Source organism: Ovis canadensis, chromosome 2 (genome assembly GCF_042477335.2).
Source record: "Ovis canadensis isolate MfBH-ARS-UI-01 breed Bighorn chromosome 2, ARS-UI_OviCan_v2, whole genome shotgun sequence".
In the NCBI taxonomy this organism is placed as follows: domain Eukaryota; kingdom Metazoa; phylum Chordata; class Mammalia; order Artiodactyla; family Bovidae; genus Ovis; species Ovis canadensis.
In genome coordinates this window covers 204,507,610-204,529,792 of record NC_091246.1, presented here as the reverse complement: position 1 = coordinate 204,529,792, position 22,183 = coordinate 204,507,610, and the positions used below count along the sequence as shown (strand labels likewise).

Sequence of the window (22,183 nt, the reverse complement as noted above, 5' to 3'; positions counted from 1 at the left end):
CTGTGCTCCACACTGCAACCAGAATAGCCTCTTTAGGTTGCAAGTCTGATCAAGTCACTTGGATACTTAAAACTTTTCTATTACTTAGCACTGCTTGCAGCAGAAAGATTATAATCTGACCACTTCCACAGGCCCATCTTGCATCAGCTCCCCACATTGCTCCCTCTGCTCCTCAGATATTAACTTAATTTCAGTTGCTTTAATGCCATGTTTCTTCTGGTCACAAGGGCTAGCAGAGTTGCTCACCTTCTGAACAACTCTTCTCTCTCTGTCCTCCCTAGGTTGCCTATGTAACTCCCATTCATCTACCAGATGTAAGGTCAGTTCTTCACAGAAACCTTACCTGATCCCTCATACTGCATCAAATCCACCTGTTCTACACTCATAGCACCATAATCTCAGTAGAAGCTGTCATCCTTGATATTTATACATTTTGTTGTATAAAGGTTTGATTAATGTCTGTCTTGCCCACTAATCTGTTAAGTCACTGGGGCAAGTGCCTTTACTGAATTAACAGATTAAATAAATAGATTTATAATTCTTATCATTTTATTCTCAAAAATCCTGTGCAGTCCCTGGCACATAGTATGCATTCAATATAAATTTGTTGAATAAATGAAAAAAGGCATGAATAAATGAAGGTCATAATGACCCTCCTAAGGTCAAGATGGCAAGACTAAGATTGTAGCCAGGTACTCTGAATTCCAGTACAGTTACTCTGAAAGTGAAAGTTTAGTCACTCAGTCCTGTCTGACTTTTTGCAACCCTACGGGCAACCCTTAGCCCTCCAGGCTCCTCTGTCCATGGAATTCTCCAGGCAAGAATACTGGCATGGGTTGCCATTCCCTTCTCCAAGGGATACAGATTACTAACCTTCTCAACAAAGAGCTTGTCCTGGATTGTTCTGAATTATTGGAACCAAAGCAACTTCAATTCATCAAGTCCAATTACTCAACCCTACCATTTTCTGCAGATGCCATTTATTTAGCAAGACGATGCGGTAGATAAGGTAACATTTTTTTTTCTCCACAAAAATGTATGCTATCTTTTTGCTCTATTTTGAAGGGGTATTATAATAAACCATGCTACTATTTAAAACTTTTAAAGTTTCTTGAGATTCCCAGAAGAAATATAAGTTATGGGTTACAAAGAGCAATTTTATCTCTTGCAATAGAATTTTCTGTTTAATTTGAAAGGCTAATAACTTCAAAAGAGCATTCACTTAGGTGGGACAGTCATCATCATATTCCCAGCTGCTGTGTATATACCTTCTCTTAGAAGTGAAAAAGGAGAAAGCCATTTTGCTGTGTGGAAGTGCTTTGAGTATTTTATAACATCAAAATAAAATGTTCAGTGGTTGGAGGAGAATCTGATGTATTTAGGACAAATAGGTTCTCTGTTAGTTCCGAAGAAGCCTGAAGATGTGGTTTTCAAGGGTCTTTGCGCTGTGGAAGCAAATGGAATCATTATTTTTGAACTCTTCCTGCTCACGTCAGTGACTCCCACCTGCAACTGATCTGCTGGTTATAAGTAGCCATGAATCGACTTGCAGATTGCCGGCAGTGTAGCCAACCAGAGTCAGGCAAAACCAAACTCCTGGTAAGTTTTATTAGCTCTTTCTGTTGAGTTTCGTTTCCATTTTATACGTTGGGATGGGAGACAATCTCTACTAACACTGGTGTGGTGTGTCTATCTCAGATGTGTGTGGAAGGTATACATTTTTTTTCTTCTCTTCGAGACTGCTCTCTTACCACTTGAAGTAAGTTAAGATTGGTTGTTGTTTGGTTTGGGTTCTGTTGTTATTATTAAGAATTACATTTTCTTTGGGACAAGTGCTTTTTTTTTTTTTTTCAGTTGAAAAGGCATACTCATTTTCTAGGTTGTATTAATAATTGCTTTGTTTGTCACTGTATAACATTCTCATTCTCATAGACTCCTTTAAGCTAATCAACTGGTTCTGGGGGGACCTCATTAGCAAATGAATGTGGAAAAAAAGAAGACTGCAAAATTCAGGTGAATCAATATACTACTTCTTCTTCTTTGTTTCCCTTTAAAAATGTTTCCTCTTTCTTTTTTCTACTTCTGCCCTCCCTTCTCCTCCCTTCTCTTTTTCTTTTCTTCAGTTACTCCCTCTCTGGTCATCGACATTTCCTTGATCCTTCCTTTCACTCAGCTTCCTTCCATCATGCCCAAAGCATTCCTGCTGCTGGCTGGTGCCCTGGTGCTACCTGGGCTTGTGCAAGGAGTCATGCTGGGAAATGAAGAAAAATGGAAGCCCCTCAACATTCCTAGAAACCGAGATCTGGTAAGAACAGCCACTGGGACATTCTGGGCTGTGGGGTGAAATCAGCACCTCCCTGGAGTTAAGCACACCGCACTCTGCTAGAGAACAGTGGAGATGAGGCTGCCAAGGGTTGAGAAGATTGCCCAGCAGGACTGGAGGTGAATTTTGCTAGCCTGGTAACCAGTGCTCCTATTGTTTCTCTAGCCAATTCACAGTTGTTTCTGCATGGAGAAACAAATTTATATTTAGAAATGATTTTATAGACACATGGCACATTACATTTGTAAATGATCTTATATACATATTGACTTTATAGCCTTGGTTTCTAATAAATATACAAAATTAAGAGTGTAACAGGGCATTTTGCACAGCTTAGGTTGAAGTGATAACAAAACAGATTTTCATATAACAAATACTTGCAAAGCCCAGTTGCAAAATCTGAAAGTTTACCTGTATTCTTGTCAATTTGCTAGGTGTTATTTTCAACATAAAGTTATCTAGGAAATAGAATTCAAAATATCAGTAAAAATTCTCACTTAAGAAATATGCCAAATATAGCAAATATGCTGACTTTATGATTTCAGAATACTATTTTTCTAAAGAAAATTATGTAAAATATAACAATATAGTATCAAAATAATCTAATAGCACTTTGCATAGCTTCTGTATATTTGCAGAACACACAGCTGAAAATCCCACATCCAAAACGACTGGCTCTGTTTCATCATCAGTCAGAGAGGAGGCATCTGAGCTCTGAGCACTGTAGGGTTCAGGGGGAAAAATAAGGGAAAAAGTACTCACCTTTGAGTGCTTAGGGTATTTAAGTTATAAATGACATTGAACATTTCTTTCTCTCTTCAGTTTTTTAGAACTCTTCAGGCATATTTTAAAGGAAGAGGTCTTGACCTTGGGAGGTTTTCAGATACTTTCTCCATGAACGAGAATCCCAGGCCTCTCTCTTTCCAGTCAGAACTTATTGCTTCTGCATTAGCAGATTATGAAGAACAGAAAAACTCCCTCTCCAATTACCTCAAAGGCTGACTGTTTCCTCTGAGTGCAGGTAAAATTTATCCCTTATCTCTAGATCTCTCTAAACATATAACTGATTCATAAATAGGTTTGAAAATATATATTTGAATAAATGATTTTATTTCCTTACATAAATAAGTGCTCAGTTCTGATCATACTTGTCACTGTTAATACTCAGATTTGGTTCATATATTTTACAGTCTGGTTTTAAAAAGAAATGACAGTAATTTTCAAAGGATAGCTTTCTGGGGAGAAGAGATATATTAAAATGGTAGAAAACAGAATTATGAAATATGATGAAAAACCACCTATTCTTATATCTTTTTTCAGACCAGGTCATATAGCTAAATTATGTGGAAAATCATATGTAAAGAAATATATTGAATTGTCCAGTTAGATTAAATGGAAATTAAAAAGTTAAAAGAATGGTTTCTTTGGGGAGAATTATTAAGCATATAGTTGAGCTTGAACTTCCTCACCTTGTGGGGAGAAAAAGGTAGAATATTAGTAAAGATGGCACTTTATCATAGGAAAAAATTTAGAAATTTATGTCTAAGATTTAATTTTTATTCATATTGCTTTGGCATCCCTATCAAATAAATACCTACCATTTTAAAAGGAACAGGTATGGTGCAAAGAAAATACATTATAATTCTAGTCTATTAACTTTCTCTTTTGCTGAATAGTAGAGGGAACCGAATACTAATTAAAATCTACTCCCATTTTTTTCATGGGCATATGGATGGAATTATGAGGAAGCAAACCATGGTTGCACTTCATTATGATTATGAAAGGATTTTGATGATTAGCTACTTTAAATGTGATGATTTAAAAAAATAATAATTGTTATTCTAACAAGAGGATGCAATTTACTATGTGGCATATGAACTTGAAAACTGTCCTACAATGAGAAAATAAGATAGAAGACAAACAAGTATATCAATGAAGGCTTCCCTTGACTACTTTTCACACTCAGCCCTAAGAGTAACATACACTAAAAAGAGAATAATTATTAATGCCAAGTATCTATTTCAGTATGGGACAGTATTACATATAAGCTATTTTTTAAGCCTTAGTTTATTCATCTATAAATTGAATATATGGATCTCTAACTCAAAGTTTTAGAGAAAACATCAAGTACATATACTCATGTGAGCACAAAATGAGATAATGTTTAAGGGCAGGGGAAAAAAAGCACCATTAGTGGTACTGTAATATAATAATTGGACTCTGTGGGAAAGGCCGAGGGTGGGATGATTTGGGAGAATGGCATTGAAACATGTATAATATCATATATGAAACGAATTGCTAGTCCAGCTTCGATGCATGATACAGGATGCTTGGGGCTGGTGCACTGAGACAACCCAGAGGGATGGTACGGGGAGGGAGGAGGGAGGGGGGTTCAGGATGGGGAACACATGTATACCTGTGGCGGATTCAAGTTGATGTATGGCAAAACCAATACAATATTGTAAAGTAATTAACGTCCAATTAAAATAAATAAATTTATTTAAAAAAAGAATTATTCAACTTTGTGAAAGAAGCAAAATTTCTGATTTGGAGAATACTTCATAATTGCAAGCTTTCCAGTCCTAACAACTCTGATTAGGAAATGAAGACAAAAAAGAGTTTTCACTGAAATATGTTGATCTTTGGGTCTTTGTGTTAATTGTATAATCTTTTTTCTATTTCATTATAATGTTTTCTTTTTCTTTCAGAAGTCTGGTGGTTTTAAAACTACAGATGAAGCTTCTCACTAGAAAAATTCAGTCTTGATCATGGCTAAGCTTTTGTCTGTGTTTTCCCCTCTCCGCTTTTATCAGTCTGTAATGATTTTATTCTGTATTTCCAGATCTACATGTAAATAGTTTGAGCTTTGGGACATATGTGACTTATGTGCATGGTTTTTTTCTCACTCAATAATCATAGATATCAATATAGCACTGCATATATTTGGAAGGATTACAAAAATACCATAAAGTCAAAGGAAATTCCTTTCAGCTGTGTTCTATGTTTCTTTTTTATCATCAGTTGAAAGGGACATTGATCATTTTTATTTTAGTTAATTATCTGTAACAGGAATTTGGGTTTAAAATGTATCTTTTTCCTAAAAAGAATATACATTTCTATTGTCAGCATATGCTATTAAAAGACCCCACAGTCTTAGTTTCATATCAAGAGAGAGTAGGTAATGAATATCCACAATTAAGTTGAAATAGAAGACAAAGAAACACGGGATTTTAGGAGTTGCTCGGGCCTCTGGGAGATGTTCTCTGCCATGACGTTCAGAGGTGGACATTGTGCTACAGCAGATATCATGGTTTAGTCTCTTAAGTCGTGTCTGACTTGCAACCTCATGGACTGTAGCCTGCCAGGCTTCTTTGTCCATGTGATTCTCCAAGCAAGAATACTGGAGTTGGTTGCTATTTCCTTCTCCAGGGGATCTTCCCAACCCAGAAATCGAACCCAGGTCTCCTGCATTGCAGGTAGATGCTGGAAGCCAGCGTGAGGAATTCCACCTGTGACAAGGTCATGTGGCAAGAGCTCTGCTGGCAAGACTAATCAGACCTCAGGTTTTCCTCCTGGAATTTCCTGAGCATCTACCCACCCCCCCCAAAATAAGAATCTGCCTGCTTTTCCACTCTTCTAATATTCTCTGGAAAAAGTCAACTCAGGGCTTTAGCCTTCTGCATTTGAAAGGGATGTTTCAGTTAAACCCCCTCTGATTGCTCTCTAGCTTGCCTAACAGGTTCCCCAGACCTCTTACAGCTTGTGAATTGCTTACAGCCCCCCAACCGCGAGAGGCACACAGCTTAAAAGCATCTTAAAGATACAGAGCCTTTTCGAAAAAGTTAAAAATCATATTGGTGATGGGTTTTCACTGTTGAGTCAATGACTGTTGCCAGGCCTCCATATTCTTTATCTTTTAACACCTGAAGGATATTAATCAATGTAATTGGGATATAGAAAAAGGAGTATAGTAGTTTTGATGTTAGCAACACTAGACTTTTGAGTTAATTACTTTTCTTTTGTTATAAATCACTGTACTCCTTTCACTTGTTATAAACTGCTGTATCTTTGCTATGTAAGAATGTAACTTTATTTAGTGCTTTCTGAGAATGGCACCAGACTTTGGGAAGATCAACACAAATAAGTCTTCTGGTTGATAAACCCTTATCAGAAAAAAGGCTGTAAAATGTTAATTGGCCCTTGTTAGCCAGAAGGTGATGTAAATCACCTAAGACTTGTGTATACAATTAGGTATGCAGAGAGAAAAGCCTGGTTTTGATAAGAGTCTGGACTGCTAATGCTGCATAACTTTGTGTTACCCACTGCTCTCCATGTTTTATCAAAAGTATAAAAGGTCTTCTGAACAACAGGGGCCGGAGCCAGTCGCTGGACTGGTTTCCCCCGTGTCTCTCTCTCTCCTTTTCTCCCTTTCCCTCCCTCTGCTCTGCTCTTTAATTTCAGGCTGAATTCCCATCGGAGGCTCGCCAAGTCTACTTACTTGCCCTGGCTGCTAAGATCCGCGCGAAAGGGAGCCTAAGGCGAGGCACCCTTAGATATTCAAGCGAGAGCCGGTGGCCCAATGTAGATGGTGCAAATTCCTTGTCTGGAATTTTATTGGTCTTCTGCGTAATCCAAGTTATTCAGCCCTCTTCCTCCACTTGATTTTCCTACTACACTGTTGTTTCTTAATCTAATCTTATATCAATCAATAAATAAGATTTTCTCACGCCAACGCCATCCATGCTTCGAATTCCCTGGATCCACCCGGGCTGGACCCCGGCAGGTAGATTCTTTACCAACTGAGCTACAAGGGAAACCCCACAGCAGATATCTTAGGAACCTACAACCATATGAAGGGAGGGTAGATACAGGCAGATTTCCCTTCTTTCATAACCAGTCCTCTTCCTCCACCACCCCTCCCCAACTCAGGCTGAATTAGTCTGATTCTCATATTCTTATTTGTAACAACTACTTCTCTTTATGAAGGGCTATATCATTTTTTCTGATTTCTGCAAAAACAAACAAACAAACAAACCACATACATTGTGCTAGAAGCAAACATTGTAATCCTAATGACGCTAGTCTGTACATTCCAAAGTAGTTTTATGTGGCTTTTTTGGTGGATGATTGAATATAAATAATAAAATATGCAGGAACAGGTTATATATCTGGTTCAGTATGTTCTACGTAAGTAGTCATATAAGTGTCTATTTTCCCTGGAGAGTTGTGAGATATTTGTGAGCCAAGATCATATCTAAGCCATTTTTTATTTCTCCAGCACCTACTACAATGCCTTGCATGTAGCAATCACTCAAAAAATACTTGTTGAGTTGAACTAAATGTGTGATATTTTGCTATTAGTCACACAGTAATGGAAGCTGTTTCTAGTTAATGCCAAGATTTTTTGTTTAACCATTTAAAGGATGTAAGTAATTATTGATATTATTCCTCATAAAAATATAGCCTATTCAGATAAATGATAGAGTAGTGGGGATCCTTCACCACTGTCTAGTTCCACTCAAATACCAAAGGGACTGGCTTTCCCTTTTCCTTTCACCACTCCTGCTCTGGTTGTCAAGACCTCCAAAATAGGAATGCTTTATCAGTTTCAAGGTCTTTGAAAAGGAAGAGCATCCACAGGGGACTTTTACCTGTGAGCTTGCAAAGTCTCAGAGAAGCAGCATGCATCCTTCTGCTGAAAAATTCCCCACAACTGGCAGTTAGCTGGCGATGGGAGGCCTACACTCCACTAGGCTAGAGTTTCTTAACAGTGATGGGATTGTCATTTGGGGAAGGACAGGTCTTCATGGTGACCATTTAGCACACCTGGTCCCCAGACAATATATAGTGGCATATTAGTGATTCCCCCCTCTCCCTCCCCCATTATTTTGACAACCAAAACCTCCCTAGTTGTGTTTCTAAAAGGTCACTGGGGAAGTGATTTTGTTCACTGATTTTGTCATCAGCAGAAGAGTACTGTTTCCTGCAATGAAAATACTAAGTGTTCTGCAGGTGATCTAGGCTCCCAAGGGGTCTGTAGTCCTTCTTTCTTAGGTCCCTAACAGCCTCTCAACACTGACTCTGCTCCTCTTTGATGAGCATCCCATTCCCTGTCCCCAGGACATGGCCTGTTGGCCCCTGTCCCAGGTCTAGTGTGGTCAAGAACTATTAAGGGTGCAAGATTTTGTCCAATTTGCAAGCTACACAGTAGCTGCTATAATTTCACACATCTTGGTGGACCCTGAGATCCCTGGGTCTGAGGCAACAGATTTTATTATTCATGGCTCAGGAAGCAGCTTGAGTTTTACACTCAGATTGGTTCTCCTTGTCCCCCAAGTATCACGGGGGCCCTGTGGGGGTGGGTCCAGGTGTTCACTGGGTATGAGTTGATTTGTGCCACAGCCAAGGAACCCCAAACTTAGGAAATCCTCACTCTTATAAGGGGGCTACGTGCCCAAACATGCCCAACCTTTGTCCCAGAGGGAAACATCTTTATTATACTGGTCAGGAAATAAATCTGTCCTCTGCCCCAGAGGGAGACAGTATTTCTGTCTTTCAAGGCTGTTTGTTCTCCAGACATCCTTGAAAAGATAGCCCAGAGTGAAAGCAGTGAAAAGCTTTTGCAGAAAAGACAACCATGGAAAAACTGCTTCCCCAAAAGCATTATACCCCATCTTGACTCCACTTGAGAAAGGGGAGTCACTACCTCCCTGTGTACTCTTCATGCTCTGGTCATGGTATAAATTCAGTGTTCTCCTTTCCTCAGACATTTCATTTTGATTCTCAGAAATGAGTCAGAAAGTCTGAAAAGTTTCTTCTTGCTATTTTCATTACTGCTGTAACAATTCCACTTCATCTCAAGGTAATGCGGATGCCTCTGACTCACCAGTGGACACATTACTTACAAGGAAGTAGAGAAAGGAAAAGCAGAAAGATTACAATTTCAAGACATGTTGCTATAATATATTCTGACCTATAAAAGAATGGTCATCAAGGTATTCCATAGCAGAAAAACTGTCACCCCCTTGCTCCCTCTCCAGTTCTCCACAACGTGGCGTGAATCTGTATCTTCGCAATTGTTACTCCCATATTCCAGGCATCCAATAACAAAATAAAATTCCATGGACAGAGGAGCCTGGCAGGCTACAATCCATGGGGTCACGAAGTGTTGGACACACCTGAGTGACTGAGCACACAGGCCATCTGGGTCTCAGGAGAACATTCTCGTTACCAGATGACCAGCTCTTCTCCCTTTGATTTCCTTCTTTTCCCCTAGGAGACTTAGGACTAGAGACTCTTGACTTCCTCTCAAGTGCAGTTCCCTGGATGCCTGGAGAAACTCAGGGGAGAATTTACCTGTTAGGAATTTCTGTGAGTTACCTTGCTAGCCTCCCATATTTTATACCCAGATAGGGCCCTGGGGATCCTTTATCATGAGAAATGAATGACTTCTACCTGTGAGATATTTTTCTCTCACCTGGGAGTTCCCCTCTTGCTGGTCCTGGTCCTCATTCTGCCATCAAACTGTGGCTTTTGTGCATCTGGATTGTCATTAGGAGGCACTAGTGGCCAAGTCAGGTGTTAGGCTCCCTGTAACTTGTCCCTAACCTCGGAGAAGGCAATGGCAACCCACTCCAGTATTCTTGCCTGGAAAACCCCATGGGCAGAGGAGCCTGGTAGGCTGCAGTCCATGGGGTCGCTAGGAGTCGGGCATGACTGAGCAACTTCACTTTCACTTTTCACTTTTATGCATTGGAGAAGGAAATGGCAACCCACTCCAGTGTTCTTGCCTGGAGAATCCCAGGGACTGAGGAGCCTGGTGGGCTGCCGTCTATGGGGTCACACAGAGTCGGACACGACTGAAGCGACTTAGCAGCAGCAGCAACCTCAGCTTCATATTGAGCTGCATTTCATACTTCTACTCCCTTGCCCATCCCAAAGGCACTTTCAGTTCCATCCAGTTGAGTTCATCAATGTGATTTAAGCACAGATTACTAGCCTAGAGAGGAAAGTTCATTAAGATGTAGTGCTGTTCTCAAGATGTTGACAGCAAGTGTCTCTAGAATAGGAAATAGAGAAAGTTATAATTCAGTGTAAAATATAAAGCACAGGAGTGTGTAGGTTGACGAAGAGTTACACTGAGGAGAGGCAGTTGTTGTTTAGTCCCTAAGTCGTGTCCGACTCTTTGTGACCCCATGGATTGCAGTGCACCAGGATCCTCTGTCCATGGGATTTCCCAGCCAAGAATACTGGAGTGGGCTGGCATTTCCTTCTCCAGCAGATCTTCCCGACACAGGGCTTAAATTGGCAGGCATATTCTTTACTGCTGAGCCACCAGGGAAGCCTCAAGGACAGACAGCGTATTAATTCCAAGTATGGGATTTGGAGTCAGATAGACCAGGCTTCGAATCCTGGCTCTGCTACTAATTAAAAGAGGCTTGCTTCTTGGTAGAAAAGCTATGGCAAATCTAGACAGCGTATTAAAAAGCAAAGACATCACTTGCTGACAAAGGCCCATATAGATAGTCAAAGCTCTGGTTTTTCCAGTAGTCATGTATGAATGTGAGAGTTGGCCTAAAAAGAAAGCTGAGCACTGAGGAAGTGATGCTTTTGAACTGCGGTGTTTGAGAAGACAATGAGAGTCTCTTGGGCTGCGAGATCAAACCAGTGAATCCTAAAAGGAAATCAGTCCTGAGTATTCACTGGAAGGACTGATGCTGAAGCTGATACTTTGGCCACCTGATGCGAAGAACCGACTCATTAAAAAAGACCCTGATGCTGGGAAAGATTGAGGGCAAGAGGGAAAGGGGGCGACAGAGGATGAGATGGTTGGATGGTATCAGCGACTCTATGGACATGAGTTTGAGCAAACTCAGAAGATAGTGAAGGACAGGGAAGCCTGGCGTGCTGCAGTCCATGGGGTCACAAAGAGTTGGACCGACTAAGCCACTGAACAACCAAAGATCAAATTAAAGAACAAATATTTTTGAAGGAAATACTGTAGACGAAGGAACATTTTCTTCAAGCACATTCCCCAACTCCTTAACAAGCTTAAACCAGAGGCTTGAGCCCGACTGCAAGCTCCAAGTCCTGGAAGCTGGGAGGGTCCAGATCAGGTCCCGCCTACTCCCGCGCTCATACTCACGCCTCCCGGAAGAAGCCTGGCTTAGAGGCTCCTGCGGAACCTGAGCGCGGCGGCTGCGGCGCAGGCCGAGCCAGTTTCTCAGAAGGACTTCGGGTCCTTGCCTTTAGCGGCTCGGTGCGGGGCTAACGTCTGGCAGCCTCTGCTCTTCCGTTCGTCTGTCCTCGTTCCTGAAACTGCGTAGCAGAACCCCGCAAGCATGTCGGGGTTCAGTCCGGAGCTCATCGACTATCTGGAAGGGAAGATTTCCTTTGAGGAGTTCGAAAGGAGAAGAGAGGAGAGAAAAACCCGCGAGAAGAAAGTGAGGAGATGATAGGCCTGGATGCTGTCACTGTCTTGTCGCCCTAATACACTTAAGAGATTTGAAGGACCCACTAAATTCACCCTTATGGGGTGGGCCGCGTACCTCTAGCAGTTTCTTCCCCTTTTTACCGAAACTCCGGTTCTCACATTATCCCTGTGCTAAGCTCCTCTTTAAAACATTTCACTCACCAGAAAGCTTTTGTCTCGGTGGGAACCACTTCTTTCTCTTTTTACTGTTGTCAATAGTACTTTTTTTTTTTTTTACTTGAGAGTAGTTTAACGCTGGTAGATTAAATGGTGTGGGGATGGAGGTGGGGTGTGGGCAGTAGAGTTTGGAGTCGGTGTGTATCTGCTTCAAGTTCTAGCTTTGCCGCTGTTATTTTTGTGACTTTGAACGCGCAATTCACCTCTCTTCTTGAGGCCTCAGTGTCCATTTCCGGACGGAGTGGTTTCAGCTCCCATTTTTGAGTAGTCTCCCAATGGTGTGATGTAATCCACAGAAACAGTGATTTTTTTGTGTCTGATAACAAAAACTTCTCTGGTAGATGAGGAAATACATGACTTTTTCATGTCTCTTCACTTGAAATCGGAGGGAAAATAAAAGTAATTGCACCTTTTGAGGTTAGCTGTTGGATTCTTTCCTAAATCATGCAATCAATAGTGCCCCATCTCTTTTCATTTAAAAAGGAAGGCTGAAAAAAGAAAGACTGCAATGTGTAGATTAATGAAATTATCAGGGTTTTAAAAATTACTTTTTACAAATGGCTGATTCAGACTGAAAAATGAGACCCAAGTACAGTGAAATGCTTGACAGTATTCAAATTTAGATTTCACCTACAATGTATGTGTTCAGAGCTCAAGTTTTATAGAAATAGAAAATGAGACAGATGTTCTATTCTCAGCTGGAAAGAGCTAAATGTGCATTTGTATTTGGAGTCATTAATTAATTTTCAATCCCAGAGTCTTCAGGAAAAAGGAAAGTCATCAATTGAAGAAAATCCAAATGACTCTGAAGTTCCATCATCATCAGGAATAAACTCTACCAAATCTCAGGGCAAAGATGCCAGTGAAGGTATGTTAAGATCACTGCCTGCATTAAATTTTAACGGTATCTAATAATTTAGTGAAAGTGTTATTTTTTTTTAAATTGCTGTGGTATTCTGTTGTTGATATCTGGCTTTTTAGGAACATAGTGCTTGGTATATAATAGGTGCTCAATATGTATTTGTTGAATTATTGATTATGGTGCTGCTTAGTTGGCTGTGTTTGTGGAGAAGGGTTTCAAATCTGTATCAGTGTTTGGGAGCCTTTTGGGATCACAGTTTTTTAAATTGACCCTCTCATGTGGTTGCTAATTATTCCAGGACTCCCCCAAATTGTAATGAATTATAATTCTATACAAAGGTCTTCCAAATCGCTTCTTTAATTATGAGAGGTAGAAATGTCAGAGTGGAAGGCCAGTTGGCTGTCCACATGGGACCTTCGACACAGCATAGATATCTTGGTGTGTTACCTCATTCCAGGATTTAGTCCTCAGCTCCGCATGACCAGATACTAAATTTGGTTACTGGACCCAGAACAGTTAAACTTATGGGAGCCTAAGTGATGAATTAGTAGGCAAATTATTAATTTCTGGTGATTGATTAGAATACTAATGATAGTTTGTGGTATCCAGTCATTCATATCAAGTAATGTGGGATGCAGAACTATCAATTAGAATTTAACTGTGAGCATAGGGTCTAACTGAGAACTAAATTAAACTTTCTTGCCTTACTGGGTAGAAATGGATACTGTGCAGGAGACCTAGATTCTATCCCTGGGTCGGGAAGATCCCCTGGAAAAGGGAATGGCTACCCACTCCTGTATTCTTGCCTGGAGAATTCCATGGACAGAGGAGCCTGGTGGGCCACAGTCCATGGAGTCACAAAGAGTTGGACACAACTGAGCAGCTATCATTTTCACATATAAGGTCTAATTGAGAACTAAGCTAAACTGTCTGGCCCTTAGGGGGTAGAAATGGAGGCTGATTGTTTTTCTTCCAAACAAGTAAGACTTTACACAGAGAAAACACTAGTCAGGTGAACAGAAAATGAACAGGTTTTGTCTGCCTCCTTGGACCAAGTGGGGAAGAAAGGACAAAGAGGAGAGAAAATTAGGATTATAGATTCTTTGCTAGGCAAGTGGAGTGAAAAAGCGGGCTGAACTTGTTCTAAAATCTGTGAGTCCTTCCTTATCTGCTCAGAGGAAGAGCTGCTCTTCCGCCATAACATTGTCTTTGAGGTGCAACTGTTAGTAGCAGGCACCATGGGATGCTTGCCAGTGAAAGTGAAAGAGTCAGTTGCCAAGACATGTCCAACTCTTTGTGACCCTGGGGACTGTATCCCACCAGGCTCCTCTGTCCATGGGATTCTCCAGGCCAGAATACTAAGAGGTGGCCGAAAAAGGTGGTTACTTGAATCAGTGCTTTCTGCTTACCATGAGTAGTCAGGCATACTAGCCTCAGCTCAAATAATAACAGTCATTTTAAGATATTAAGCTCCCAGTTTCCTAGGAATGTATTTCGTATAGTGACTTTGTGTTCAGGAACCTTGCTAAATTCATAAATTCTGACAGTTTTTGTGCATAGATTCTTTTGGATATTCTATGTATCATCATGTAATCTGTGAATGACAGTTTTATTTCTTTGTTAATCTTTATGCCTTTATTTCTCCTCCCTTATTACATTGACTAGAATCTCCAGTAAAATCTTAAAAGGAATGGTGATAGTAGGCATGCTTGTCTCATTGCCAGTATCTTTGGATAATTAGCCATTAACTGTGTTTGTGGAACCTTTTTTGTATGTACTTTTTGTCAAGTTAAAGGTATTCTCTTATATTTCTTTTGACTAAAAATTTTTATTAGGAATAGGTGTCGGATTTTATCAAATGCTTCTCTGGGGGAATTCGCTGGCAGTTAAGTGGTTAGAATTCAGTGCTTTCACTGCCAAGGCCTGAGTTTCATCCCTGGTTGGGGAACTAAGATCCTGCAAGCCATGCAGCATGGCCAAAAAAGCTTCTGTGTATCACGATGATTGTATGACTTTTCTCTTTTTTGTATTACTGTAATAAATTTATTGGTTTGTTTTACAACATTATATTTATTTTGGGTGTTTAGAATTCTTGAAGATGATCATTATGATGTCATAGTAAGTATTACTATAATATTTATTTCTCAAAACGTGGGTTTTTTTTATTCTCTTCTTCCTTAAATATATTGACTGTCTTATTTGTCTAGCATCCTTGCAGTTTGAGGTTATTTTACATAAGTGAATAAGCTTTAGGATTTTTTAATAAATATATTTATGTACATTTATTTTAACTGTTTCATTGTAGCTTTTCTGAAATATGCCATATCTCTGCTTTAACAACAAATTGGCTTCTAAACTTTTCTTTATTATTCAAGATAATCATTATAAACTTAGAGAAATAATTTTACTGTAGTGATCTCCTTAGATACAGAGGAAATATGTTATTTTGTTCCTAAAATAATAATGTTGTTTTAATAATAATAGCATTTATTAAGCTCTTACTGTATGTTGGGCATTTTTCTCAGTATGTGTATTTGAAGACTCAGAGTAACCCTGTAAGGCAGACGTTATTGATCCCTTTTACAGATGAGCAAACTGAGGTACAGAGAGCTTCAGTAATTTGCCCAAGGTAAAACAGCTGGCAATAGATAGTGGTAAAGTTTGAAACCAGACAGCTTGACTCTAGAGGCCTCACCTTAAACCCCTGTGCTATATGCCCTGATTATGTACCACCAGACTTGTTCTTAGGTCTTAGGTTAGTTAGTTCTTAGGTCTGTGTCCTGAAATTCCTAATTTTTTTTTTCCTCTCTGCTTTTAACTATTACTCTGTGTGTTTCTGATTTCCTACTTAATTTTGCCTGTATGTCTGGATAAGGCCTAAAGGATGAGTCAGCAGTTCCTACAAAGTAAAAAACATGGCCTTTTTGACAGCTTTCTTTGGATTGTTTTTGGGAATGTTCATTTGTCTTTTACTTTCAAGTTTGGTAATGCTGGGGTAGAAATTTATATTCCAGAAAATACCGTTTGTTTTTCTTTCAAGTGCTGAGTATGCTAAAGCTTTTGTTTCCTACCTCAATGTCTTTTTCTTTAGGCGAAACGTCAGATGGAGTCAGTAAGTCAGTTCACAAGGTCTTTGCTTCCATGCTTGGAGAGAATGAAGATGAGGAGGAGGAAGAGGAAGAAGAGGAGGAAGAGGAGGAGGAAGAAACACCTGAGCAACCCACTGCTGGCGACGTGTTTGTACTGGAGATGGTTCTCAATCGTGAAACCAAGAAAATGATGAAAGTAAAATGTTTCTTATTTTGGTATTTATAAACAGAATGTAAAAATGTGACATAGAAATTGAAAAAAAAAAGTCTTTATACATTTATACTGAAAGAATTCAACTGTAAGAAAGGAAATACTGTGAGATTGCAACTGATTTCTTATGTTTCATTTTTAGAGATTTTAAAATGTTAAACCTTAATTATTATTATAAATGTCAAAATTTACTATAATTTTGCTATTAAAAGGTTTATATTGTACCTTGATTTTTTTTTTAATCTAATTTATTCTGAGTAGGGGAGAAGGCAATGACAACCCACTCCAGTACTCTTGCCTGGAAAATCCCATGGATGGAGGAGCCTGGTAGGCTGCAGTCCATGGGATCGCGAAGAGTCAGACACGACTGAGTGACTTCCCTTTCACTTTTCACTTTCATGCATTGGAGAAGGAAATGGCAACCCACTCCAGTGTTCTTGCCTGGAGAATCCCAGGGACAGTGGAGCCTGGTGGGCTTCAGTCTATGGGGTTGCACAGAGTCGGACACGACTGAAGCAACTTAGCAGCAGCAGTAGCATTCTGAGTAGATAAATTTGAGAGAAGAATATTCAGTAGATTGCATCATAAATCTCCTGGCATATAAATCCATTTTGCAACATCCATTTCTACATTTGGTCTAATTAGTAATTTAGTAATGCCTGACCAGTTTGATTTTTGCTTTATTTAAATACTTTATTGTACTTTGAACTTGCTACTGTAGGAAAGTTTTGTTGGGTTGGGTTTGTTTTCTGTTTGAGTCTAAATGTCATTTTTGTTTTGTAGGAGAAAAGACCTCGGAGTAAACTTCCCAGAGCTCTGAGAGGTCTCATGGGTGAAGCCAACATTCGCTTTGCTCGAGGAGAACGTGAAGAGGCGATATTGATGTGCATGGAAATCATAAGACAAGGTGTTTAATGTGGGGATTATTGACAATAGCATTTTAATAGTCTGACTTTTAAAACAAAGGGAGGAGTACCTCACTCTTCTATTTGGAAAATATATTCAGGAGCTTGGAGGTGATTGTAATAACAGTGATATAATTACCAATTGAATAGGAATCATTGCCAAGAAAATGATAATCACAGAGTATGATTCAATGAAATATCACTAATATATATTGAACTCTTAACAGGCTTTTAAAAAATCTGTTTTTGAACATTTCATTTTAGGAGTTTTATATGTTTATAATATGTCTTTTTAAAATATGGCAAACACATTATTTTAAAGCCACTTTTGAGGAGTGTTCTTTTTCTACCATTTTCCAAATCAACACTGTTAGATTATTTTGATCTACTTTTTGATAAAAGACAATATATACTTGTTATCTTTCCATTAAACTGCAAAGCTCAGGCATATTGAAAGATATCTTTAGAAGTCACTTTTTGACTAATCACTTGCATTTATTATTTTGTTTTCCTGGTGTGTTGCCAAGTGATGCCCTGCATAGTGGCTTGAGCAGTCTACTACAGTGAACTTTCAGTTTATCTTTTCCATATTTTGGCATTTCCTTTCATTTAGTCTAGGGTCCTTTTCAGTATTATCTGTTCCTTTATTAGTTTATAATTGTTTATTTTGACAGTTACCTTTGATTTTAATCCCTCATGTTCTTAGAACCTTAATTCAGAAACATTATTTCAGAAATGTGGATTAACCTTTCACTTTGATAATCTGGATTTAGGTGCTAGTTAGATATCTTCTCTCCATTAATCCCATACTCCTCAGTGTGGAAGCTGGATCCTGATGATTTAACCCCACTGATGTGGCTGATGCTCATTGGGATGAACTTGCTGAATTAATGAGCCATGTTTAGCCTTATCAAAGAGGACTTTTCATGAGGGGAATGTGGTAGAGAGTAGGGTTTTTTATGAAATTACACTTTGCTTAGAGAAAAGAATAGTTTTTAAATCCTAAGAGTATATGAAAATACACTAAAGCAAATGTACTGTTTGTATAATTCTATTCAAATTATTTTAAAAAGCATAAGAATCCATAGTTTGAAACATGAAATTGATATTAGCATAAGTGTCTTCCCTCAGCCAATGAAATTTGTTCTTTTATTCTATTCATTATAGCTCCTTTGGCTTATGAGCCATTTTCCACTCTTGCTATGATATATGAGGACCAAGGTGACATGGAGAAATCATTGCAGTTTGAATTGATTGCTGCACATTTAAATCCCAGTGACACTGAAGAATGGGTTAGATTGGCAGAAATGTCCCTGGAACAAGACAATATTAAGCAGGCTATATTTTGCTACACAAAAGGTAATAAAAATGTTTTTCTTGCTTTGTTTGATAAAATGTTATATAATAGATTTTCTGATCAATGTACTTGCTATTCTGGGGTGCTGTTAGTTGAAATATATTTATTCCTTGTATTCTGTTATACTGGAGGTAAGTATTTGGGCTCCCTGTATTTTCACATTTATCAGCAACTTTGTTTATATTTTGAGCTAATACAGTAAAACCATTGGTTGAAGACAAGACCTTCGTTTTCCTGCCAAGATCAGTGTTGGTTCCAAGCTGTTTCTTGAGAGTTAATATTAGACGTCAGTGACCAAATGAAGGTTAATAGGGAGATTTTAGGTTAATAGGGAGATTTTAGGCTTCTATTCGGAGAAGGCAATGGCACCCCACTCCAGTACTCTTGCCTGGAAAATCCCATGGATGGAGGATCCTGGTAGGCTGCAGTCCATGGGGTCGCGAAGAGTCGGACATGACTGAGTGACTTCCCTTTCACTTTTCACTTTCATGCATTGGAGAGGGAAATGGCAACCCACTCCAGTGTTCTTGCCTGGAGAATCTCAGGGATGGGGGAGCCTGGTGGGCTGCCATCTATGGGGTCACAGAGTCGGACACGACTGAAGTCTTAGTAGTAGTAGTAGGCTTCTATTTGGTCGAGCATAATCTAGCATTCCTATGAAGGTAGATTTAGTCTGGAATAAACCAATTGGTTCTGTTGGCAAATTAGCTTAGAGTGTTTAATAGATTTTCTGAAAAGATGGGTCACATCCAGGTACCATGAACCCCCTTATATAATAAATCTGTAACTTATATTCCTTATTTTCTTTTTAGCACTTAAATATGAACCTACTAATGTCCGTTACCTGTGGGAGCGATCAAGCCTTTATGAACAGATGGGAGATCACAAAATGGCAATGGATGGTTATAGGCGTATTTTAAACCTTTTGTCTCCATCTGATGGTGAACGATTTATGCAATTGACTAGAGATATGGCAAAGTAAGTTTCAAGTTGAAATATACACAAATTTCTTATTAATCATCTTATTTTTGAAATCAAAAGATATATTTAAAGTGAATGTACTTTTTATTGAGGTTTAGGAAAGTGTTTTGCGGAATTCCTGTATTTTAATATTGTGCTTAAATACAGAGGTTTTTTTCCCCCAGTACTCTTTTATTTCCAAGTTGACTGTGTGATTGTTTAGAAAAAATTGTATTATATATTTGATTATCTTTCATGTGCCCAGAAGTTTAAAAATGGAACATGTTCTGAAGGATGACTAGATTCCCAGGTTTTCATAAATTATGTACGTATACACTAAGTTATTGCAAATGTGCTAGTGAAATATTTATGCTCTGAGATCTATAGTCGTTTTATCTTGAGCCTGTACTAGAATGACGTTTTAAGATGAAAACTTTCCTTTAGGTTGGCACATGCTACCAACATTAGTCATTAATTTAGAGTTTAGTAGCATGGGCAGCTGGTGGGGAAGGCATATTTGGATTAATCAGAGTTGGAGTTTTATCAGATGACCTTGATAAAGGGAGAGAAGTGCAGGAGAACTGAGATGCACAAGGGAGTAATTGTAATATTGGAAGACAGAGAAGGAGAAAAGTGAGGACAGGAATGGCAGCCACAGTAAAAAGTGGTAGGATGAATGTTTTGTAGATCCCATTGAGGTAGGAAAGTTATTGGTATTGAGTTACAAAGGGAGTGAGCTAGAATAATACGAGGTAGCTTTGGGAGAGAGAGATGCTTGATGTTATGACATGGTTATACTGACAGTACACATTTTTCTCTGGATCATCTCTGATTATGATTTTAAAGAAGAGTTTTCTCCTCCCAAATTTTAAGAAAATGAGATTCATAGTTAATAGAGGGCCTGTGTAGGAAAATGAGTTTTATGATCTGAATTAATAAGCACTGATCAATTTTTGCCATTAATATTTTAGGAGTTACTATGAAGCCAATGATGTTACTTCAGCTATTAACATAATTGAAGAAGCTCTCTCAAAACACCAGGGCCTAGTCTCCATGGAAGATGTTAACATTGCAGCTGAACTATACATTTCTAATAAACAATATGACAGAGCTTTGGAGGTAGGAATATTTATGTGTTTCTCTGTTAGGTTTTGAACATGCACTTTTTTTTGTTTTAGAAATTCTTACAAATTGACAATTCCTCATCTAAATTATATATATTATTTATTTTAAACTATACATTTAAAGTTTGTATGGACACACTTAAGTTCTGTAATAATCCTGTATGAAATATAAAATGTAGTTACCATATGATAAAAGCTGTTGCTGTTTTCACAGATGCTAGGTACGCCTGTACTTCAGCATAGCAGGACTCAGCAGCAGACTAATGGTTATGATTCATTTCTTAATCTTTTGGGAAAATTAGATTGGTTTGATATAGAGAAATTATGTATTTTTAGCGAATCATTAGTTAATATGATATAAAAATGTTAATGTATCACATTGGCTCCTGCTTCTCCCCCCGCCCCCATACTTTTAGGTAATTACAGATTTTTCTGGAATTGTGCTGGAAAAAAGAACTACAGACGAAGGCACTTCGGAAGAGAATAAAGGTTGTAATTTCCTCTGCATAGGAGAGAGTGCATAATCCTTTTGTTTATAACATGGTATTTTGAAATTAGTAGTGTTTTCATAGCAAGTTTTCCCAAGAAGCATGTTTTCCTAACAAAGATTCCATATCATTTTCTTGTGAGTATTCACTGACAAATGATTTTTTTTTTTAACTTGGTTTTAGTCCTTTTTTTTCCCCCTCAGTACATCTGTTTGAACTTGGCATTTGTCATTGACACAGGGCCTTGATAGTGTTATGTGAAAAAAGAATGAAGTATGGAGCAGCTTATCAGAAACCTTTCAAACTAAAGCAATTTGCTTTTTAAAAAGGGCTTAAAATGCTCTCTACTAATTTATTTCAAACTTATTAAATATTGAAAAAATTCTGTTTCAAACTTAAGCATTACTTAAAATTCTGCTTTAAACTTAAGCACAATATTACATCATCCCTTTCTCAGTCTCTTTTGTAGTGAAGACTAAAAAAAGGCTCTTGGATTCAAGAAGAAAAAGAGAAAGTTCATATATCCTTATTTGTCACTTTTGTTTTTTAGTTTTTTGTGGTTTTGATAGAAGATGTGGGAGTTTATGTAGATTTTTGGCAAGTGGATAAAGTATTAGGAAAATAGGAAGGATAATTGCTAATCAAAAGACAGACCAAAGGAAATTTAAGAGCCTAGAACCAGAGTTGGCCAAACTTAGAACTGACTGTAGAATCATTTGCTTTGAGTAAAGTAAATGAGGTCTTAGGTAGAAGGTATAGTTTGCTTCATTTGCTCCACTTTCTAAGATTATAAGGAACTTTCTGTTTGTCTGATGCACAGCTGGTGACAATGTTATCTGTGCTATACCTGATGGTGTGCCAATAGACATCACAGTGAAGCTGATGGTCTGCCTTGTACATCTCAACATTCTTGAACCACTTAATGTAAGTAGCATTAAGATTTGCACTTGAGATACTTTAGATCAGATCTATAATGTTTTTCTTTAGATAGCAGGAAATTATAAGTTGACCCTAGATTTCACATTTTTTGATAACCAGGAAGTCACAGTAAGCATTATATTATTTTTGTGTGAATGTCTTTTAAAAGCTAAGTGTTTGGAACTGGGCTTATAATGATTTGTTTTTCTTGAGAATAATCCAGAGATTAGAATGTGAGATTGGGCCTTTTAGACAGTTGGCAGTTTCTGACAGTTGTTCTCTTTTGCTGACTTCAGA

General features: G+C 38.5%; 2 protein-coding genes across 3 annotated transcripts in view; both read left to right on the top strand.

Annotated features, from left to right (window-relative positions):
* The first annotated feature begins 2,185 nt into the window (after positions 1-2,185).
* C2H2orf66 (chromosome 2 C2orf66 homolog) lies at positions 2,186-3,325 on the top strand. The gene is made up of 2 exons (XM_069579470.1): positions 2,186-2,305; positions 3,146-3,325. The coding sequence occupies exons 1-2, from the start codon at positions 2,186-2,188 to the stop codon at positions 3,323-3,325; spliced, it is 300 nt and encodes a 99-aa protein (XP_069435571.1).
* An 8,166-nt stretch (positions 3,326-11,491) lies between these two features.
* Positions 11,492-22,183, top strand: part of GTF3C3 (general transcription factor IIIC subunit 3) — a 36,834-nt gene continuing 26,142 nt past the window's right edge. For both annotated transcript variants that reach the window (XR_011254627.1, XM_069577908.1), the window contains exons 1-9: positions 11,492-11,766; positions 12,729-12,840; positions 15,926-16,119; positions 16,918-17,041; positions 18,207-18,398; positions 19,209-19,374; positions 20,328-20,475; positions 20,897-20,969; positions 21,789-21,892. Coding sequence is in view for 1 of the 2 variants with exons in the window: in XM_069577908.1 (XP_069434009.1) it covers positions 11,665-11,766; positions 12,729-12,840; positions 15,926-16,119; positions 16,918-17,041; positions 18,207-18,398; positions 19,209-19,374; positions 20,328-20,475; positions 20,897-20,969; positions 21,789-21,892 (1,215 nt within the window). In the remaining variant the exon portion in view is untranslated. The remainder of the gene's footprint in view (positions 11,767-12,728; positions 12,841-15,925; positions 16,120-16,917; positions 17,042-18,206; positions 18,399-19,208; positions 19,375-20,327; positions 20,476-20,896; positions 20,970-21,788; positions 21,893-22,183) is intronic.

Coding starts and splice junctions, on each gene's coding strand:
- C2H2orf66 (XM_069579470.1), top strand. CDS start 2,186: ATGCCCAAAGCATTCCTGCTGCTGGCTGGTGCCCTGGTGCTACCTGGG. Junction 2,306..3,145: donor TTCCTAGAAACCGAGATCTG/GTAAGAACAGCC, acceptor TTCTCTCTTCAG/TTTTTTAGAACTCTTCAGGC.